General features: G+C 33.1%; 3 protein-coding genes and 1 non-coding gene across 4 annotated transcripts; 1 reads left to right on the top strand and 3 right to left on the bottom strand.

The window, feature by feature from the left end:
• Positions 1-544: 544 nt before the first annotated feature.
• Positions 545-1,614, bottom strand: LOC145626529 (protein DOWNSTREAM OF FLC-like). The gene is made up of 2 exons (XM_081678979.1): positions 1,411-1,614; positions 545-1,227 (listed from the first exon to the last, which is right to left on the bottom strand). The coding sequence occupies exons 1-2, from the start codon at positions 1,559-1,561 to the stop codon at positions 896-898; spliced, it is 483 nt and encodes a 160-aa protein (XP_081535105.1). The 5' UTR covers positions 1,562-1,614; the 3' UTR covers positions 545-895.
• Positions 1,615-3,403: 1,789 nt separating this feature from the next.
• LOC145626520 (protein SOSEKI 2-like) lies at positions 3,404-6,474 on the bottom strand. Its single transcript, XM_081678968.1, has 5 exons — positions 6,041-6,474; positions 5,418-5,487; positions 5,177-5,295; positions 3,658-4,582; positions 3,404-3,564 (listed from the first exon to the last, which is right to left on the bottom strand). Exons 1-5 carry the CDS (start codon positions 6,321-6,323, stop codon positions 3,420-3,422), a joined length of 1,542 nt encoding a protein of 513 aa, XP_081535094.1. The 5' UTR covers positions 6,324-6,474; the 3' UTR covers positions 3,404-3,419.
• Positions 6,475-8,554: 2,080 nt separating this feature from the next.
• On the top strand, positions 8,555-8,626 carry TRNAQ-UUG (transfer RNA glutamine (anticodon UUG)). The gene has a single exon. It is a non-coding gene; the product is annotated as a tRNA-Gln (tRNA).
• A 3,145-nt stretch (positions 8,627-11,771) lies between these two features.
• On the bottom strand, positions 11,772-15,739 carry LOC145562948 (inositol-3-phosphate synthase). Its single transcript, XM_081623364.1, has 9 exons — positions 15,362-15,739; positions 15,202-15,270; positions 14,907-15,042; positions 13,946-14,193; positions 13,287-13,629; positions 13,030-13,206; positions 12,737-12,925; positions 12,568-12,630; positions 11,772-12,255 (listed from the first exon to the last, which is right to left on the bottom strand). Exons 1-9 carry the CDS (start codon positions 15,550-15,552, stop codon positions 12,136-12,138), a joined length of 1,536 nt encoding a protein of 511 aa, XP_081479490.1. The 5' UTR covers positions 15,553-15,739; the 3' UTR covers positions 11,772-12,135.
• Between the last annotated feature and the right edge of the window lie 3,535 nt (positions 15,740-19,274).

Genomic DNA, 19,274 nt, shown 5'->3' with positions numbered 1-19,274 from the left:
CCCCAAAACAATTAGCTTTTCAACCCTTATAATGGAAGAAAAATAACAAGAGAAATGTCAAGCAACCTTCTAACTTTCTAAGGTAGCTGAAGGTTGCCATTGTCCAACTGGATCAATTTATGACATCAACACAAGATTTCCAGTCAAAATGTGCTAAAAAGTCCAATCCAAGTAGTTAATTTAGAATTTTAGATCATTTCAAGTCAGATTATAATTCAAAGTGAAATAGGTTTGTCAAATTATTTGCATCTCTTATCCAATGTGAAATAGCAGAACACCATTATATTAGGTCTATTAATAGTATAAAGTCGGTGTTTTCTTTGATTAAAAGTCTAATGGTGATTATTTGTCATTATAAAGACGTGACTATGTAATATGTAACACGCACGCACATCTACATGTATATGTATTCTATTGAATTAGTTATTTGCTACCCCGGATCAGTTAATCAGCTTATCCAACCAACAAAAATTCTATAACACTAATCACACATTCGAAACCTAATTCAAGCGCAATTAATCAAGTGTACGTATGAATTAGCATTACAACCCTTAAATTTTATGAGCAAACACAATTAAAGTACCTATATATTCATTAAACGACTACTGAGTACTGACTAGCAGAATAGCAGTAGACTAATAAAAGTAATAATGCATTACTAATTGTATGTTGAGTACACTAATTATGGAGATAGGATAAATTAAAACCAATGAGAAGATTGGTTCATTTGTCACCTTTTCTCTTCAGAATCTAGCTTAGTTAAATTTTCCTTTTTTTTTTTTGGTTCTTTTGAACGTACAAGAATTTTTATATATTTTTATTCAAAACGAAATATAAAATAAAAATAAAAAACTCTGGTTTCTTATGTTTTTTTGATGTTACTGGCTTTGGCTTCTTACATGTCATCGGAATGGAAGTAGAACTTGTAAAGGTCGCTACAAACTGGAAAGACGTAATCCTGGAAGAAACCCATGTTGTTGGCATGACGACGGAAAGACCTGATGCCGTTAAGGTCTGTAATAATAACTCGAGATCGGCCTCGGACTGGATCGATGTTCTTGCAGTGTGGCCAAGGGCTCTTCACTAGGACTACATCACAGTACTGATCACCGTGGTCCTCGCCTACGTGGAAGGTGAACCTTCCCCTCTCGTTTGTCTTGGTTGCGTCACGGAAAACCAACTTTGTATCCGATTTTTCATCCTTGCATTCTAGGTGCACTTCCGCTCCTGTCATTTTTTCATCAACAGTTATTTATCAAACACTTTTATAAAAAAACTAATGATAAAAAAAAAAAAACTTATATGCACGTGAGTGTTCTGCATCTACTTTTATGTACACTCGAGTGCATGTAAGAATATGTCCTAAAAGATGGGAATTAGGGAATGAATAGAAAGGTTATAAGGGCTTACCAGGAATGTATCTAGTGACGTTAGTCTCGAAACCAAAATGGCAAGTGTCACAGTAGACTCTACCGGAGAGCTGGTAAGGCGTATCGAGTGCCACAGTGGTAACTGCTAAAGTAGCTAGTGCAACGAGTAGGAGCAACCCCAACTTGGACATCTTCACAATTATATGGACACACAATATGTAAGAGAAAAGTAGAAGGAATTTGAAAAGAGGTGAAAGTAAGATGATGTATAGAAATACAAGTAGATATATAGTGGTAGATTGGGAAGTAGCTTAGATGAGTGAGTTGTGGCATGCAATCACATGGGGGTGCTGATCACTGATGTAATAGGAAGGTGCTGCTTCTTTAATGACTTTATGATTCAAATGAGAATAATGTGAATCAGAGTTTAACCAATTTAACCGTATTGCTCGCCGCTTCCTACTCTCCCGCCCTCTACTTCGCTTCTGTCTCTTCTTGCTTATTTTTACTACATGTACAAACTAATTTTTTAATACTACAGTAAATTCTTAGTATAGAACGGATATTGTTTTGTCCCTCACCCTTATTCCTTAAAGTACCATTTACAACTCGTTTAGGGATGTTATTCATGTCAATAGTATGACCGTCTACTATAAAATTTTCAGTTAGTTTGTGAATAATGCACTTTAAACTTGTTAGATAAAGAAGCCCTCCTTGAACAGTTTTGTGTTATCTTACAAACAGATAAGCTAGTTTATGTTTGTTCATTTTTAAGGTCGTATGTGTCTTAAACAACACTGCCTAGTATGAGTATACTAATTGACGTAATTGTACATTTAAGGCATTGTACTAGGTACTATACCTTTCAATTAAGCCTTCATGAACCCACTTTATACGCTACCAATAAATTTAAGATGAAGTTGGTGCTTGAATGATACCGTGCGCCATAAAAATAGGCAAACATTAAAATTTAGATCAATCTGAAAAACTAATTTTTAAATTAAGTTAAACCCAGTGCACAAGTGTGTTGACATGCATCATGTGCATTTATAACTAAAATTAGTGAGCTGAAGTAGTGCTTAAGTATGTCAATCTCATTTTAAAAAGCCCAATTGATAAAAACTAGGCGCAGATCTCAATTCTAAGTCCTTTTATGCCGTTGACTTTGGATCTTGGAGTATTATTTTTCTGATTAGTGTTCAGACTTCAGACATAAGAAAGTGGACGGTCTTCACTCTATAAACTTTCATTACTTTCAATGACAAATTTGACAATTCATGTGTGTCACCCTTATAATAGTACCATTTGTTTTTTGTTACTCTATTAAATTTTCATCTGTTTTAAAATTACCTTCATTGTTTGACTTTTACAATCTATAAGGAAAAATGAATACTCCGTATGTTGAAATTATATATACTACCTCCGTTACATATTATTTGCAACGGTTTGACATAAAATAGAGAGGAAAAATGTCTAATTGTTGCAAATAATATGTAACGGAGGTGGTATTACAAATCTAACAAGAACACTGATCCGGTTTATCACATTCATACCGAGTATTTACATTTGCACATATGATTAATAAATTTATATGATCAAATCTTGACCTTAAATAGATGATTGTATAAAATTTGAAAATTATTATAAAACGGAAAGAGCAATTATCTTCAAATTCATCACAAGCCACCACTTTGGGCTACAGAATGTTTGTTTACAATGTGGGCTGACTGTATAGTTTCACATATGCTAGATCATCAAAAGCCCGGTCAAAAGATGCCTTTCTGCCAAAACTTTGGCCCAATTAGCCAATTACTACTTAATTATGTATGCTTCTACTAATCTTTAGTTCTAGATCCTGTGATTTGTAATAAGGTTTATGTTTGGAAAAATATTGCCGAACATTTAGCCAGTTTCCTACTTTCCTAAGAAAAACACTGCTCTGACATTTAGTATGTTACACCTGCTAGGCTGCTACATCAACTTAAGGAACTAACTAGTACACCTGATGTGTTGTTTGACAAGGGAGGGGAAGATTCATAAACTCATAACTTATGCATTATGTTTGGTGGCAGTGGAAGAAAAACTTTTCTTTCTAGGAATACATAATTTGATAAACCCTTTCACTTTCACGTCTTCTTTCTCATCATCAATGTCGGCTACTGATGCTTCTGCTTGTAGTCCTGCCTTACAGCTCCTGTAAGGTACAACCAAATTGTAAACACATTGAACAAAAAATAGTTAACATTATTGTAACAAACTGATCATATGCTTAATTTAATATACATACCTTTGCTCGTTGTAGGAGGAAGACTTGGTGAAGACAGGAGGGTGAGGGTAACTAGAGGCAGAGCCCGAAGAATGAGTATGCTGATGATGAGTACTCATGGCCTCGACGATGGTACCACTGAAGTATTCCTTCTCTTCTGATTGTAAATTTCCAAACCGGGGATTTTCAGACATGTACCTTACCATCATCATATCTTCGTCTTCACATTCCTTACTCACTTCCTGATTAATGCTGCAGGGTGGTTGTTCATTTCCTGTTGCTCCTGCTTTAACACGTAGAGGAATCGCCTTATTACTTGTACTCACAGCTCGAGTACTTAGTTGCTGCTTCAAGCATGGCATAAAACTACTCTTCATGCTGAAGTTAAAGTTTCTGTTGCTCCCAACATTGGGTTTGGGTTTGTCCTTGGCCTTGTCCTGGGGAGCTGCTATCCCACCTCCTCCACATGCTATCAGTTGGAGGAGGACCGTGCTGTTGCGAGTCAAGCTTGTGGAAACTGCTGGTTCCCCATCCTCCTCAATGATTCTAGTGGTTCCTTTCTCATCATATCTTTTGGATTCTGAGGCAGTTGTTTTGGCTACTTGTGTTGGTGGCGGCGGCTGTTTGTCCGAGTTTGTGGAAGAAGTGGAAGGCAGGGAGTAAGATTCTTCTTGCTCCATCTGAGTAGCTGGATAAGGCGCATTTGAGCTATTGCAGCTTCCCTTCTCTTCGTCATCTTCCTCCTCCTCATCATCATCGTCGTTATTGTCAGTATGCTCATAGTTCTTAACAATAGCATTTTGTTCCTGATGCTTGGTTGCTACTTTTCTATAACTCTGTCCTTCATGTGTGCCACTTGATTTGTTCATCACCAATCCATTTGTTTTTATGCGACTGTCTTGCCTTTGCTGCCCCCTTTTGATTTGAAGCTCTTCTAATCTTATCTCTGCCATTCATAAATCATTACTAGGATGTGTTAACTGATGATATTTCATAACATACTCCACCAAATATATTCATAGTTTAGCTAGCAAAAAGAAGCAGAGGTTTTTTTTTTTTTTTTTTTCCTTTCCTTTTTCCTTAAGATGCACAAAAGCGAGGTTATTGTTCTCTCAAAGCTAAAAGCAGAAACAATTATGAGTATATAAGTATTCTCTGTCTTTAGTATTCTGACAAACATAAATTAGCAAATTTAAAAACTTACATGCCCAACAAATTCTAGAACAAATAATACCAAAAAAACAGAAGGAATGTATCAAGACCAAGAAAAAGACAGGTAAAAATGAACCTCAACATAACCAAAAGGAAGTGTATGACAAAAGGTTGTTATCATAATAAGAAGACAACATCAAAAACAAACACCATGTAGTTGAATAACAAAAGTTATGCATACAACATACTCCATACTAACTCTGGTGTAGTCTTGTTACAGTAACACCACATGATAATGTTACCCTTTTCCAAAATCCGAAAAGTGTTATTTTGATTTCACATATAATTCAATAATTGTATTACCATAGTGTTTCAAGAAATTACTAACCAGAGTAGTCTTTATCTTGTAGGAGTTCAGATCCTTTGAGCACATATTCAGATCCCTCAGAAGCATAGATAACATCATTCTCCGTTAAGTCATTCCATACATATCCATTTTTATAGCTCCTACATACAAATTATACAATTAACATCGAAATTCTTACACAATTACGCAAAATAAACTCAAATTAATCTGTCATGATACATGTTACAAAGAGTGATAGTGATGGAAATAGTAATAGATTTACCTTTTGCAAGACCATGAATATTGACTAGGCATTGCTTTCCCTCTTAGCACCGCTAATCTGTCTACGACATCTGTATCATGTGCCAATTCAGATGTATAACACATTATTTCATGCATGTTTCCTAACAAACCATATTATATACTCTGTACTCTGTATCTAGTTAAAGCCATATTATATACCCCATAATATAAAAAATCAAAAGTCGACTAAATATACTCTCTCCGTCCTGAAATAGTTAATAATCACATACGAAGTATACTATACATAAAAAGTGTCCGAAAAAATTATTCAAATTACAAGATACATGCATGGTTTATGATTATTTCCTAATACACAATTAATCAGTTAATTACATTATAGGAGAGGACCATATTATAGGGCCGGGTGTAACAACATGCTTTGGATAGAGCAATTGACTTGAGAATCAGGATGCATATATAAAATAATACGTACGTACTAGCCAAATTCTTCTTAATAATAAACATTTATCTACAACTACTCGCAATTAATAAAAATTAATCAACTAAATACTCTTATTATGATCTCATTTTACTTGTCCCATTTGAACCAAAAATAAAATAAGATGAAGAGAATAACATAAAGCGAGTATGTTATTTGCATACCTTTGAGGCGAAGGGGTTGGGTGGTTAAGTGGGAGACCTCCATATAATGAGGGTGTTCAAGCTGCCCATTCCGAGTGAGATAATATACAACTTGAACCTTGTTGAACATCTTCATTCCTCTACTTTTAGGGTGTTGTTCATGTTGTTGAACTTGTTTATGACAACTTTTTCTAGCAATTGATGTTAATTTCGCGCTATCCGGGGTCGGACTAATTGAATTTACCTCTAACAATCTCTTACTTGTTGAGGATCTTCCTACTCTCCCAACCTCCACTTTATCCATCTCTCAACTTCTAACAAATCAAGTTGAAAAAAAAAAGTGTATACATTAAACTTCAAAATAATGTTGGTTTTGTAACAGAGAAAATACTCTGATATTTATATACACTGACATTGATCTCTTCTGTCTTCTAAACAAGAGTTAATGAAGGGAAGAAAACAGACATTGAAAGTGAAATAACAAAACCTCGTGTCGCGTTATTTCCTGGATTTTTATTGGGATAAAAGGGAATTAAAAATGTAAATAAAAATAAAACAAAAAGAGAGAAAAAACAGTAGATTTTGGAATTAGGAGTTACTATGAATCAGATGGTCACATTATAATGTTTGCTGTCTTATATGTCTAACTATGCATACTGTACAAGAAACTAGACATGTTTCAGCTTTTTTTCTTTGTACTTGCTCAGTTGCTTGTTCGAACAAATCTATAGAGGAAAATTCGCATAGCTAATGAGTACATACATGACTTTCTATGATCATGACTTCATGAGTGAGTAATCCCTCCAAATAATTGAATTGATTTTATATGAGGAAGTTTGTTTAGGATAATTTTCAAATAGCCACAATAAAATTGTAGTTATTAAATTAGATTAAATCACACTCATTTATTTCTTTTGACTAATATGAACCGTTAATAAAGTTAACTTTAGTCTTATACGAAATATAAAGTAAAATATACTTCCTTACAAAATTAGAGTAAGTAATTCAATGTGCGCTATAATAAGTTAATTTAAAATACTAATTAGAAAAAATAGATTAAGGGCTTGTACTGATGAACTGAACTTATTGGAGCTAAACTGAACTGAACCTAACTAAATATTTTATGAGAGAAGGAAATTAAAAACTGAACTGATTGGAACTGAACTGAGTTGAACTAAATTTATTGGAGCTGAAAATAATCTGAAGAGAGCATGTCCTAAGTTAAGTACGTGTATAGCTTAACCAAGCAAAAATTGAAGTGTAATAATTATATGTAAATCAATACGGAGTAATGCATTAATGCTCGAAAAAGATCGAGTTGAACTAGAAATAGTTAGGAGTAATTTTATGTAGTTAGGTCCGTTCTCTTCCCCTTAATTTTGCTGAACTGAAATTATTTTTACTGAACTGAAATTATTTTTGCTAAACTTAAATTATTTTTACTAAACTTAAATTAATTTTACTGAACTGAAATTATTTTTGCTGAACTGAAATTATTTTTACTGATTTTCTATTATAATTCTTCTTAAATAAAACTGAATTTTGCTGAACTGAACTTATTTTTACTGAACTGAAATTATTTTTACTGAACTGAATTTAATTTTACTGAACTGAAATTATTTTTACTTAATATTATTTTTTTAAGGTGAAGTAAACAGGACATTACTCCGGATTGCTGTCCTAATACACGTCAAAATTAATGCTTCCCTCGTGTAATTTATTTGGTGTCATGGATTCTTTCTTTGTCATTTTCATTTGTTGTCCCATTCTCATTTCTCATTTTGTTAAGGACTATAGGATGGAATTAAGAGTTGTACTAATTGAGTGTAAATTTGTGAATTGAAGATAAATAAAGAGACGTTACATAGAGGATGATGTATAAATACATATAAATTGGAGCAATTTTTGCAATTTCAAGGCACAAACTAATAAGGAAGGCAAATTGATGTTCTAGAGAGGGATTGAAAGAGTAATAGTTACGGTCTTAAATATATACATGATTTCAAATGTACGAAAAGACCATGTTCGTTTTTTAGCAAAATTGGACACTTGGATACAAACTGTATAATGCATTTCCTTTGAAAGAGCAAATTAGGTATAATTGACTATCCATAATTTGACTTCTCTTCAAGAAAATTATAGCATGGTCATGGCAATGCTTTACATAACAAATATAATGCATGCATGATGCATCTCCTACGCAGATCAAAAAAGAAAAAAAAAGAAAAATTAACAGAAATAATCTCAACTTTGCTCGATTGCCCAAAATAATCCCAACTTTGGATTGTTTTTTAATAATCCGAACTTTAATGTGAATTTTCTTCTAAATTGTCTACCTTGCTTATTTAACTTGATCTATATTTCAGGATGGATCTATATTCTATCATCATTCATCAAGCATTTCTATCCATCACGATAAAAATATTTCCCTCTATATTTTAATAAAGTGCACATATGTAATTTTTGGTTGATACTGAATGATATCTCCCAAATTTACGTTTATTAAATTATTTTAGCTATTTACAAACATCAAGAGGTTCTATGGTGTAGTGGTTAGCACTCTGGACTTTGAATCCAGCGACCTGGGTTCGACTCCCGGTAGGACCTTTTTAGTTATTATACTTTGCAGTATAGATTTTCAGTAAATGTGCACCCATTTTTTCCTTTTTATTTATTGAATAAATCATCCATTTATTTTCCCTAATACTACAATCTATGTACTCCTGGATTCTAAAAAAGTGCAGCAATAATAATACAAGAAGTTGCACAAATTAAGAAAGTCAACTTGTTAACAGGTGTCAGGTTTATCACATACCCCAATAACATTGCTACAGAACTGCAGGAGGTTAAACCTATTCCTCACAATATTCTACCTGATACCCAAACAAATAGTATCACCCTATTCCTCGCTTAAGAGATTGCTTAATAAGAGTTGTATTGATTAGGTTAGTAAACTATTGGTATGAACAAATAAATTACTCCATCTATTCTAGTATAATAATCGATATAAGTTGACTTTTTTCACCGTTTATACGTAAACATTGACTATATTTTTACTAACATACTCAAGTAAACGTTACTGTAGTATCAAGTAAAATGTTGTTACAGGTATACATATTAATAAGTTTTATAGTATTAACTTTTTATTAATTTTACAAACATTTAATTATTAATACTTAATTAAGGAAAATACATCTAAGAAATTAATAGTATGATTTTTTTTTTTTTTTTTTTTTTTAAAAAAAGCTAGAAAAGTATAGATGGGGGGAGTCCAAGGAGGTGTTCTGTTTGTGTATAAGTGCATTAACAATGGCAATGCAGGAAGTGACTTGAGCTGGTTGACATGTCAGTCTCATTTACCATTCCCATTTTTTATATTTTTTACTGTGCCAATAATATTTAATGGGCTCAACATCTTCACCTCCTCTGCCTTTGCATTTACCATTTTACCCCCTCATTCCCTCTTTTTTACCCTTTTAAGCTTAACTTATATGCCTACCTTTGTCATATGAACCTCTTTTGTTGCTTTACTTGTTTTTTTCTTTTTTGAAGCTCCCATGTGCTATGAGACCTAAACATAACTCTAGTACTTGGTCTAATTTCAAGCCTTCATTTTTTTATTATCAAAACAAACATTAAATATACTACTGTAGTACGAGTACATATTATTTTGAAATAATGGTAGAGTGCATGCAGTAGAGTGTGGCACCATCTTCCTAAAGTCAATCCTATGAACCTGCTGCCTATGATAAGATGTTGAGCACCACCTTGGGGAAGTACATACATACATTTTGATGATTTGGTTTGAATTCAAATGTAAACTCATATAGTCATATCTATCATATGATTCATATCCCATTTCAAATTTAAATATTATATTCATAGGTTTTTAAGACACGTGAATGTCAATCATTTAATTTGCTTCATATTAGCGCGTAATCCGTATCATGTTCACTTGAATTTATGAAATACAATACTGGCTTTCTTAAAACAAATTAAGGAGTAGTATATTTTTTAATCTATTAATCTAGATTTGTTATTTTATAAAATAAAGGTTTGTTCTCTTCAGCTTAATTTCAATTCAGTTCAGTTTAGTTCAATTCAGTTCTCATCTTAATTTCCTTCTTTCATAAACAATTCAGTTCAATTCAATTTAGTTCAGTTCAGTTCAACTCAATTCAGTAAGGCCTTGTTTAGTTTACCTTATTTTTACTTATTTCAAAACAAATAAATTCATATCAGAAAAAATAACTTTAGATCAGAAAAAATAAGTTCAGATCAGATCATCGTTTTATGTGCAATTTTTATCACTAAATATCTTTAGTTTTGAAATGAAAAAAAGTATGAAAATCACATATTAATAAAATACACAATATTATGAATCTAACACATCCCACTTGATAAATTTTTTCCGTGTAGATTATCGTATATTTAAGGTCAAAGTTTGGTCAAATTTGACATTCCAATCAGATCACATTAACAAAAATAAGCTGAACCAAACAAGCCCTAAATTAGAACAGGTCCTAGGTAGAACAAAAAAAAAGATGAGAATAACATAACTTGTCCTTAGGTAACATATTTTGATTAAGAACCAATCCTAGAAAAAAAAAGAAAAAAAATCATAATCAATATAGAGTACCACTTTTGCTTCACAACCCACTTACACCGTTGCACTATTTTGATTTTATCTCCTACTTGCACAATTATGATTTAAATTTTTTTTCTATATCAATTTGGTTTAACTTAGGGCTTGTTCTCTTCAGTTTACTTTCAGTTCAATTTAGTTCAATTCCTAATTTCTTTCTTTCATAAATAATTCAGTTCAGTTCATTTCAACTCCAATTAATTCAGTTCAGTTTAGTTCAACTCCAATAAGTTCAAATTCTGTTCAGTAAATCAGAACAGACCCCTAATTTTATTTCATATATATTGATATTTGTTTTCAATTTTAAAAAAATTAATCAAAACAATTTACAACATATGTAAATAAAAACAAAGGAACTCCAAAATCACAAAATCCAAATAAAACAGTTGTTGAAGCTGTTATTTAAGAGATAGAGCCCAAAGGACTGGCATGTTGCATTATTGAACCTTTCAATTTTTATCCCCCAATAGTTGGGCTGGCCCAAAACATACGATTCAGTCCTTTAAGCTGTAATTTCCTCTTTTTGGCTCAATACAATACACATATACAGAAATACAGTGGAAAGTGTTCCTTTGCTAAGGTCTTCCTAATAAACCAGCCCCACCACCGGTCCATCACTAAAAAGAATACTACTAGAAAGTACTTGTGGAGTCGTAGTAGAGGACCACACAAGCAAGCGGGACCAAGAGCGTGGTAGGTTAATGGGTTAGCCATACGTAATCAGTGGTGTAAATGTAGCATCCATCAACTCTGGAAGTCTCATTCAATAATCAATACTATGTTGCACATGCTTATTTCTTTCCAATGTCCCTGCTTACCACTTTCTAGCTACTTCAGACTCCAGACACTTTTCCAAATTTACCACTATTTCAATTGTCTGGAAATACTTTTCACATTTTCAGCAGTAAATAACAATGCTCTACGCAAAATTTCAAACATACCGTCACTTCAAATCTTAAATCGAGTCCTACAAGCAATTTTATCGCATCAAATAGGACTATTTCCAAGATTCCAAGTTCATATTACTACTAGTCTACCGGTTAGTAATTTAATCGCATCCAAAAACAACCAGAGTCTCACATGAAAATATTAGAGCTGAGCTCGAGGTTATGCACAAGACACTTCAAATTCAGACAATTAATTACATAGACTACAGCTAAGCAGGAAAAAACTGCGCCTCTGAATGCTGCTTACACCAGAAAATATACATTACAAAGACAGAAAATGGTACCACTAATTGAAAAGGTTGTTGAACCTGAGAAACATTAACAAACATAAATAATGAAAAAAACAAGGGGCATAACCACCACAAAAGCTAAAATTTGATTAATGGGTGCTGCCTTTTCAGACACTAATACAAAAACACAGCAGCATTACATACAAATTAACTACTTTCAGATCATCTCTTCTTATTGGCAATGCCTTAAAAAGGTGGCGGCGTCAGCTGTTGTGCTGCTTGTGACATGCTATTCTACTTGTATTCAAGGATCATGTTGTTCTCAGGAGCCAAACCTACACACGCCCTCATTATGTTCTCGAGCATTGCCCTCTGCTTTGAGAGTGCGTTCACTACTGGAGTGCCTGGTGGAACCTGTCATATTGATTTCAAATTAACAACTTATTAGTACACAACTTATTAAACATAAGTGAAGGTCATTTTGGGACAGAAGTAATACTAAAAGACGCGAAAATGACTACAAATTTTTTTGGTGGGACATGTTACATAAAATGTTTCACATCAAAGACAAGCGTAGTTGAACTAGAGACATCCCTATGTTTCATGTAGTATGTACTAGTTTACATGTGGCTTTTTCTAGAGCACCACCTCCAAATTTGCAATCAAACTGGTAACTGTCAACAGAAACTAACAAAAGCAATTGATAAGATAGGAAATTGGACTTACAAGAGGTGCTTTAGTGAGGTAACTGAGTATGGTAGCTACTGGATGGAAGGAGTGAAACTTGTCCTGCAAAATCCATCAACCATCAATAAATATGACAAATTTACAATTGACAGAGAAGATAATGAATGACAATTTGACATATCCATGCATTATTACTATGACTAACTACCTCTGCTTCACTCTTGAACTGGATACGAGTGCTAAGCTCAGCAAGAAGAACCAAGTCGAGGATGATTGGAGCAGCCAATAGCGAGTCCTCACAGGTGTTGTGCAAGACAATGGTGTTCTTACCACCCATGAATATCTCGGATGTGTACTCATCCATGGCTCTCTTGCTGTCTCCCACATATGGAACATACTTCATTTACACAGAGCACATGCAAAAATGTTAGTCCAATTATCATTAGCAAAACACAGTGACACAAAAATCACATTCCTTTGGCAAAAGAGCAATATATATACCTTGATGACAACAACATGGTCAGGGTGTTCACCAGGCTCATACAGGATACCATTGCTAGCAACCATGTCGTCAACCACATTACTCTTTGATATCTCTTTAGACCTGAACGTCTGAGGTGCTGACAAGTTCATCCCGTCATTGTTTCCCAAGTGGTTGTAACTCACAATTGATGTTGGCTGTCATTCCAAATACTGTAATCAATACAAATTCACAACAATTATACGTACAAGTTAGGTATTACTATCAAAAGATATACCTTAATACCAGCACCAACAAGGAAGTCAACAAGCACGGATTTCATCTTAGTCTGACCACTCTTGAAGTCATCTCCTCCAATCAAAGAGTTGTTCTTAATGGCCAGATCAATGAGTCCAGGGACAAAGGTGTTCTGAGGACTACCATTGATGAAAGGCACATTTTCAAGGACACAGGCGATTGCATACAAAGTCGATGGTGAGATCTCGGACTCATTCCTATCAATAGCTGCCATCAGGTTCTCTGTGGTGTCATTCAGCCCCACCACGACATTGCTATACCTTTCTGTGTTTGCTGTCCAAAGCACCACAACCTTGTCCACTTTGTTGTTCTCCTTAAACTCCCTTCAGTTTCAATTCAGATGCAACTTGTCAATATAAAATTTTAACCCTGCATTATATCTGCTGATTCTACTTTCCTACCGCCATTTCACTAAAAAATTCCTGTTATTGCCTAAATTTAAACGCCCAAGTGATTGTACCCATGTTTTACGGGTACAAGACTACAAGTTGATATCGAATAAGAGTCCATGTGTACATTAACAACAAATAACAAATTTAACAATAAAAAGGCTAATGATCTGAACTAATTAAAAAAGGTGACACTAGCAATACTTAATTAACATAAGAAATATCGGCAATTAATTAAACAAGCATATACCTAATGTCCTTAATGACTTGCTCAAGTTGCTCCTTCTTAGTGCCCTTAATGATGTTGTTAGCACGAGAATCTTGGTTGGCAGCAATAAAATCCGGGTCGTAAATACCAGGAAGGGGAATCATGTGTTCCATGTAGGGCCTCAATTGCTTTTGCAAATCAATGTCCAAGACTTTAGCCCTGGTCATTGCATCTGCTAAGTTCATGTCACTAATGTCCCAGCCCCCAAAAACAATGTCATCCGGATTAACCTGTTTCATCCCAAATATAAATTCTTCATTATCATTCAAGACACCTTAATTAACCATACTAGTTCGATATATATCATATCAACACGACTATTAATTCCGAACAGACAAGATACATTGTTACAATCGCCAACATAAGCTTTTAACCCTTTATAGAAATTTACACATATAAGATTAGTAGATTACTTATTTTGTTAAGAGTTTGTACATGGTCATAGTCAATTGACCCGCTAAATTACATACCCCCATTTGAAACATTACCAAGGTGAGAATCAATTGTCTAATGGGGCAATCCAACGTAGGTAGCAAATTTGTACCACAAGATCAAAATTTTGACTAGTTGCACAAGTTGATGCAAAATAGAATAAAAATCCAATAATCGATGTTGACCCTTCTTTCACTTATGCCCCATTCATTTCTCAAAAGTTTCTTTTTGGGAATAAAAATGAAGCACGCACAAAATGGCCACCACTCATCAAGTGACCACATAAATTAAATATTCTTTTTATTCCAAATTATTTGAGCACTTGACTCGATTTGATCAACTAACTCGTATTATAAAATATCAACGCATTATTACTTGTAACATTAAACATGATACAATTATACAAACTACGGAGTATGACACCTTCAAAAAACTTGCGCATGATAAAACTTGTGCATAACCTTAAACGATGAAAAAAAAAATGGCATGCACGAAGTCGAAAAATACATACCATAGGAAGGAGACTCTTAAAAGGAGCATAAATTTCTTCGCCATTGAAAGAGCCAACACGAATAGAGGATGCCTGAGTAAGGGATCCAAAATAGTTGGCTTGTTGAACCTTGTCCTTTGTTGCCCATGAAATTCCCCTGTAAATCCAATCATCCCTCAATTTAATATTTATTTTTTTTAATGTTGAATCTTCAATTTAATAAATCAAACACAAACATGCAATATTGAATTAAATATTACTCGTACTTTAAAAATTAAACAAAAAGGGCGATAAAAGCAAGAAAATGGAAGCTTACTCGCGATTAGCGATGACACCACCGGTGAGGGTACAGCCATTGTTGCCACCCCAACCCACCAACATCACCCTGAATTAAATCAACCATATGATAAAATTAAAATACGCATAAAAACATTATATTATATAAAAAAAAAAATGAAGGGATTAAGAAAAAATACCCAAGTTTAGGGACATGGGTGTCAGTTTTAAATTCATATTTGACAGATTTGGGTTTAACAATCCATTGATAACCAGAACCTTTGCGATTTTCATGAACCAATTCAGTAGTTTCATAGTTATAAATCGAATGAATTTCGTTGTCACTGTATGTGACATTTGGGCTTTCAACCTTGAAATTTTCGATAAACATTTTTGTTTTCTTAAAAAAATTAAGGATCTCTGTTTTCTTTTTTTCTTAATATGGAATTAGAAAAGAGGAGAGAGAAAGAGATAAAGACTGAAATGAGGAACAAGGAAAAGAACAGCTGTGAAGAAAGACGAGAAGTATGTATTTGCTTTTTTTTATCTCTCTTTCTTCGACTGAGTTTGAGAAGGTTGGGAGTGAGTCGAATGCTCACCTCTTGGCTTCCTATTTATAGACCCTACGAGTTCGTTTTCTAGCTTGTCCACTTGGCTACCTTTTACTGGCTCTCTTCATTTCCTTTTCACACTTTTCTTTCCCTCTCTGTCCTACGTGTTAATATACTAATTTGACCTTATATATACTTTGATGTATACTCGTTCTGTATTTTATTACCTGTTCAATTTTTCTGTATACGGAGTATATAGTTTTAAGAAAAACAGTGTAAACTGTAAAATAATAAAATATAATGGTAGTGGAAGTAGTTGAAGAATTAAAAAAATAAAAACTTAAAAAACAAGAGTGAGTAATAATAGTGCGGAGGAGAGTTAAAATTAAATACTACCTCCGATTTTTTCAAGTTAAAACTTTAAAATATTTTATACTTTGTATCTCTCAAATAATACCTCAAATTTGCAACTAAACAAAATTGGAGGTAGTATATTAAAATATAATATGAGGAGAGCACTAATGGAGAAAAAAAAATAGTAAAATACAAAGTTATATATTTGATGTATCCTTCCACGATACAATATATAGTGAAATGCATATTTTAAATATATGATTTTTAAAACAGTTTAATATACTCTTTCTAAATGTTTTAATTATGGAAATTTTCAAACTTTGTATACCAATTGGCAAATTGTTCTCCATATATGTACATAATGACGTGGTATACTTAAGGTAATCAACTTATGCCATTAGTGATTAGCAGACCTAACATACTTGACACAAGGATAGATGTTAACTACTAAGCCAAGGAAATATCATTAACAAATGAGTTAGTTAATTTGTATATATTATAAAAGTTTACAGGGGCCAAATAAAAATTTTAAAGGCCGCGAGAATGGGCTACGGGGGCCGGGCACCTACCAGCCCCCCATGGCCCCATGTAGCTTCGCCCATGGTGATTAGATGATTTTAAATAAATAAATGTTAACAGCTTATAAAATTGAAAATAAATACATTATAAAAAATGCCATTAATTTAGTCATAAATAACACGATGGTCTAAAAGCCAAAGACCAAAGTAAGAGGAAGATCTAATGCTTTTTCAATTTGCCAACCAACTTGAAAAAAATGTAATCTAAAGAATGATTTGCAACCATTCAACAAAGGAACATCTTTTGAATACTAGAACATTTGAAGGAGGGTACTCTATATCCCTCAATTCCACAATCATGGTCTCAAGTCTCAACAATCAAGATTCAACTTTGATCCATCAATATAATTTTCTTTTTCGATAAAATTGATACGATAGTATAAAAAAGTTGCTCCATAGTCCATATTAGGAAACAGAAAGACAAATATGATTGATTGATAATTAAGTGGTCCAAAGACACGAGAGGAAAGAAATTGATCCTCTAAAAAATAAGCAATGAAAAAAGGACATTGACATTGCCATTCGAAACAATGAAGGTTTGCATTTTTTATTTTTAACAATAGGGTCGGTCCCATAATTTAATAGCGTTAACATTAGGCAAATAAGGATGGATGTCAAAATGTTAATCGCAGGGTGCTCTCTCCCTAGTGAGTACGAGTACTGAGTACTGAGTAGTGACACCAGTCACACCACTCAGGATAAAACCATACGGCTTGCAACGTGGCAATTCTTGGTGATCCATATTCTTTTTTTTTTTTTTTAATATGGGTCACCCTAGTCCAACACAGAAGCTCCTCGAATTACTTGTCCCCACCTCCTTTCCCTTTTGCTTTTTACTCCTTCCTTTTCAATTTGAGCTCGAAAATTGATTTATTAGAGGTATCAATTCAACTAAAAGTAAATTAATGGTTAAAGTTTACTTTAAAAGGAGGTGTGCAATGGTGAATAAAATTTAAATTTGTAACTTTTATGTTATGTTGATTTTAATATTTATATTAGACAGACATTATATTATGAGATGTGTTAAGACTTAAGAGCGTTATACAACAGAAGTAATATGGAGTATATTTTAATAAATAAGCAGGTGTGATTAAACTCATTAGAGTAATGTCGGTGCATGTATGTAGCTCACAAGCTAAGGCTTATTAAGACCACATAGTCACACACTAACCAGGGATTAAAATTAATAGACCGATTTTATCAAAAAAATAAAAAAATAAAAAAATTAAGATGATATACTTCATATATAAATTTGGACCATTTTGTGGAGATAAACCAAACAAATATGGAAAAAAATGTAGTTATCACGTAGAAAGTAAATAACAAGTTTTTCTCTTCCTTATATATTAAACAATTATCCATTAGGGTATGTTCATATTTATTAAACTGTGCTGAATTGAACTGAGTTAATTGGAGCTGAACTAAACTGAGCTGATTGGAGCTGAACTGAATAGAGTTGAAATGAATATTTTATGAGAGAAGGAAATTAGGAGCTGAACTGAACTGAATGAAACTAAGCTGAACTAAAGTGAACAGACCCTAACTTTTTACACTCTCAGGTATCTCCTTTCATAATAATACTCCATATAAAATAAAAAATATATCCATTAAATTAACTTTATTTTTTGTTAAATACTCTTCATCAATTTTAATCTTAATCATGCTAAAAGAGCATATCAATTACTCTAGAATAAAAGGAGCAAATCTTAATATTGTATATGAACTTATTCGAAATTATTATATTAATCCATATTTAAACATCTTAGCTTATTTCCAAATTAAGAGTAGCAACAATGCATATCACGTTGAGGACACGTACTAGCATTATGAAGTATATGAAGCAAACATTTGACAAGTAACACCAAAAACAAAAAAAGGTAACGAGTTTAGTGATGACCGTCTTTTTATTACAACACTTCGTTCTCGTTCCTCCCTCGGAATTAACGTTTCATTCAAATTTTTTTGTTCAATTTTGTTTCTCAAGGCCATTCCCGATTTTGGTAGGTTGAATGAACTACCCAAATCAAAACAATTGTATTTACTTCCTTTGTTTCAAATTATATGCATCATATATTCATTTGATTGCCATACTTGTTACTCCGTAATATGCAAGTTTGATTAGTTATGTATATCTTAATTTAATTATCGTGAAAAACAGAAAAAGTTACTATGTTGAAAATACAAGTATCCAATTATTCATTATGATGAATTCAAAATTGGTATATTATGTCCATTTAGATGAATTCAATGAGCAAAATGCGAATTGGAACAAAAAAGTTTAGAAACGTGCTTAACTAATGGAGTATACAAGAGATAGAAGGATATCACAATTGGTTAGAGCTTTCCTCCCGATCTTAGAAAATCTTTGGTTTGATTCTTTCCACTTGTCCTTGTGACTCTCTAATCAAACACCAAAAGACTAATGAAGTATACAAGTTACATATTATAGGCAACTAACAGCCAAGTGATAAATAAAAAAAACGATATATAAAGAGAAAGCTAGAAAATAATTAAGCTAAAAATTGTCGTCTATTATGAGGAAGACCATGAAATGAAATGTGTGGTGCATAGTATAGGGGGTCCATATCGGTTAGCAATTGGTTAATGTACATCTCCCTTTGATAGACGAC

Source organism: Chenopodium album, chromosome 1 (assembly GCF_948465745.1).
Source record: "Chenopodium album chromosome 1, dcCheAlbu1.1, whole genome shotgun sequence".
Classification (NCBI taxonomy): Eukaryota; Viridiplantae; Streptophyta; class Magnoliopsida; order Caryophyllales; family Amaranthaceae; genus Chenopodium; species Chenopodium album.
This window is presented reverse-complemented; position numbering and strand designations above follow the sequence as displayed.

Bases quoted from the DNA above. Each gene is read 5' to 3' on its own strand.
- LOC145626529 (XM_081678979.1), bottom strand. From the start codon at position 1,561: ATGTCCAAGTTGGGGTTGCTCCTACTCGTTGCACTAGCTACTTTAGCA. The intron at 1,228-1,410 runs GTAAGCCCTTAT...AAAAAATGACAG, and splicing joins CGTCACTAGATACATTCCTG to GAGCGGAAGTGCACCTAGAA.
- LOC145626520 (XM_081678968.1), bottom strand. From the start codon at position 6,323: ATGGATAAAGTGGAGGTTGGGAGAGTAGGAAGATCCTCAACAAGTAAG. The intron at 5,488-6,040 runs GTATGCAAATAA...CACATGATACAG, and splicing joins CCAACCCCTTCGCCTCAAAG to ATGTCGTAGACAGATTAGCG. The intron at 5,296-5,417 runs GTAAATCTATTA...ATTTGTATGTAG, and splicing joins TATTCATGGTCTTGCAAAAG to GAGCTATAAAAATGGATATG.
- LOC145562948 (XM_081623364.1), bottom strand. From the start codon at position 15,552: ATGTTTATCGAAAATTTCAAGGTTGAAAGCCCAAATGTCACATACAGT. The intron at 13,207-13,286 runs GTATATCTTTTG...TTGGAATGACAG, and splicing joins TTGTTGGTGCTGGTATTAAG to CCAACATCAATTGTGAGTTA. The intron at 12,256-12,567 runs GTAAGTCCAATT...TCAATATGACAG, and splicing joins ACCTCACTAAAGCACCTCTT to GTTCCACCAGGCACTCCAGT.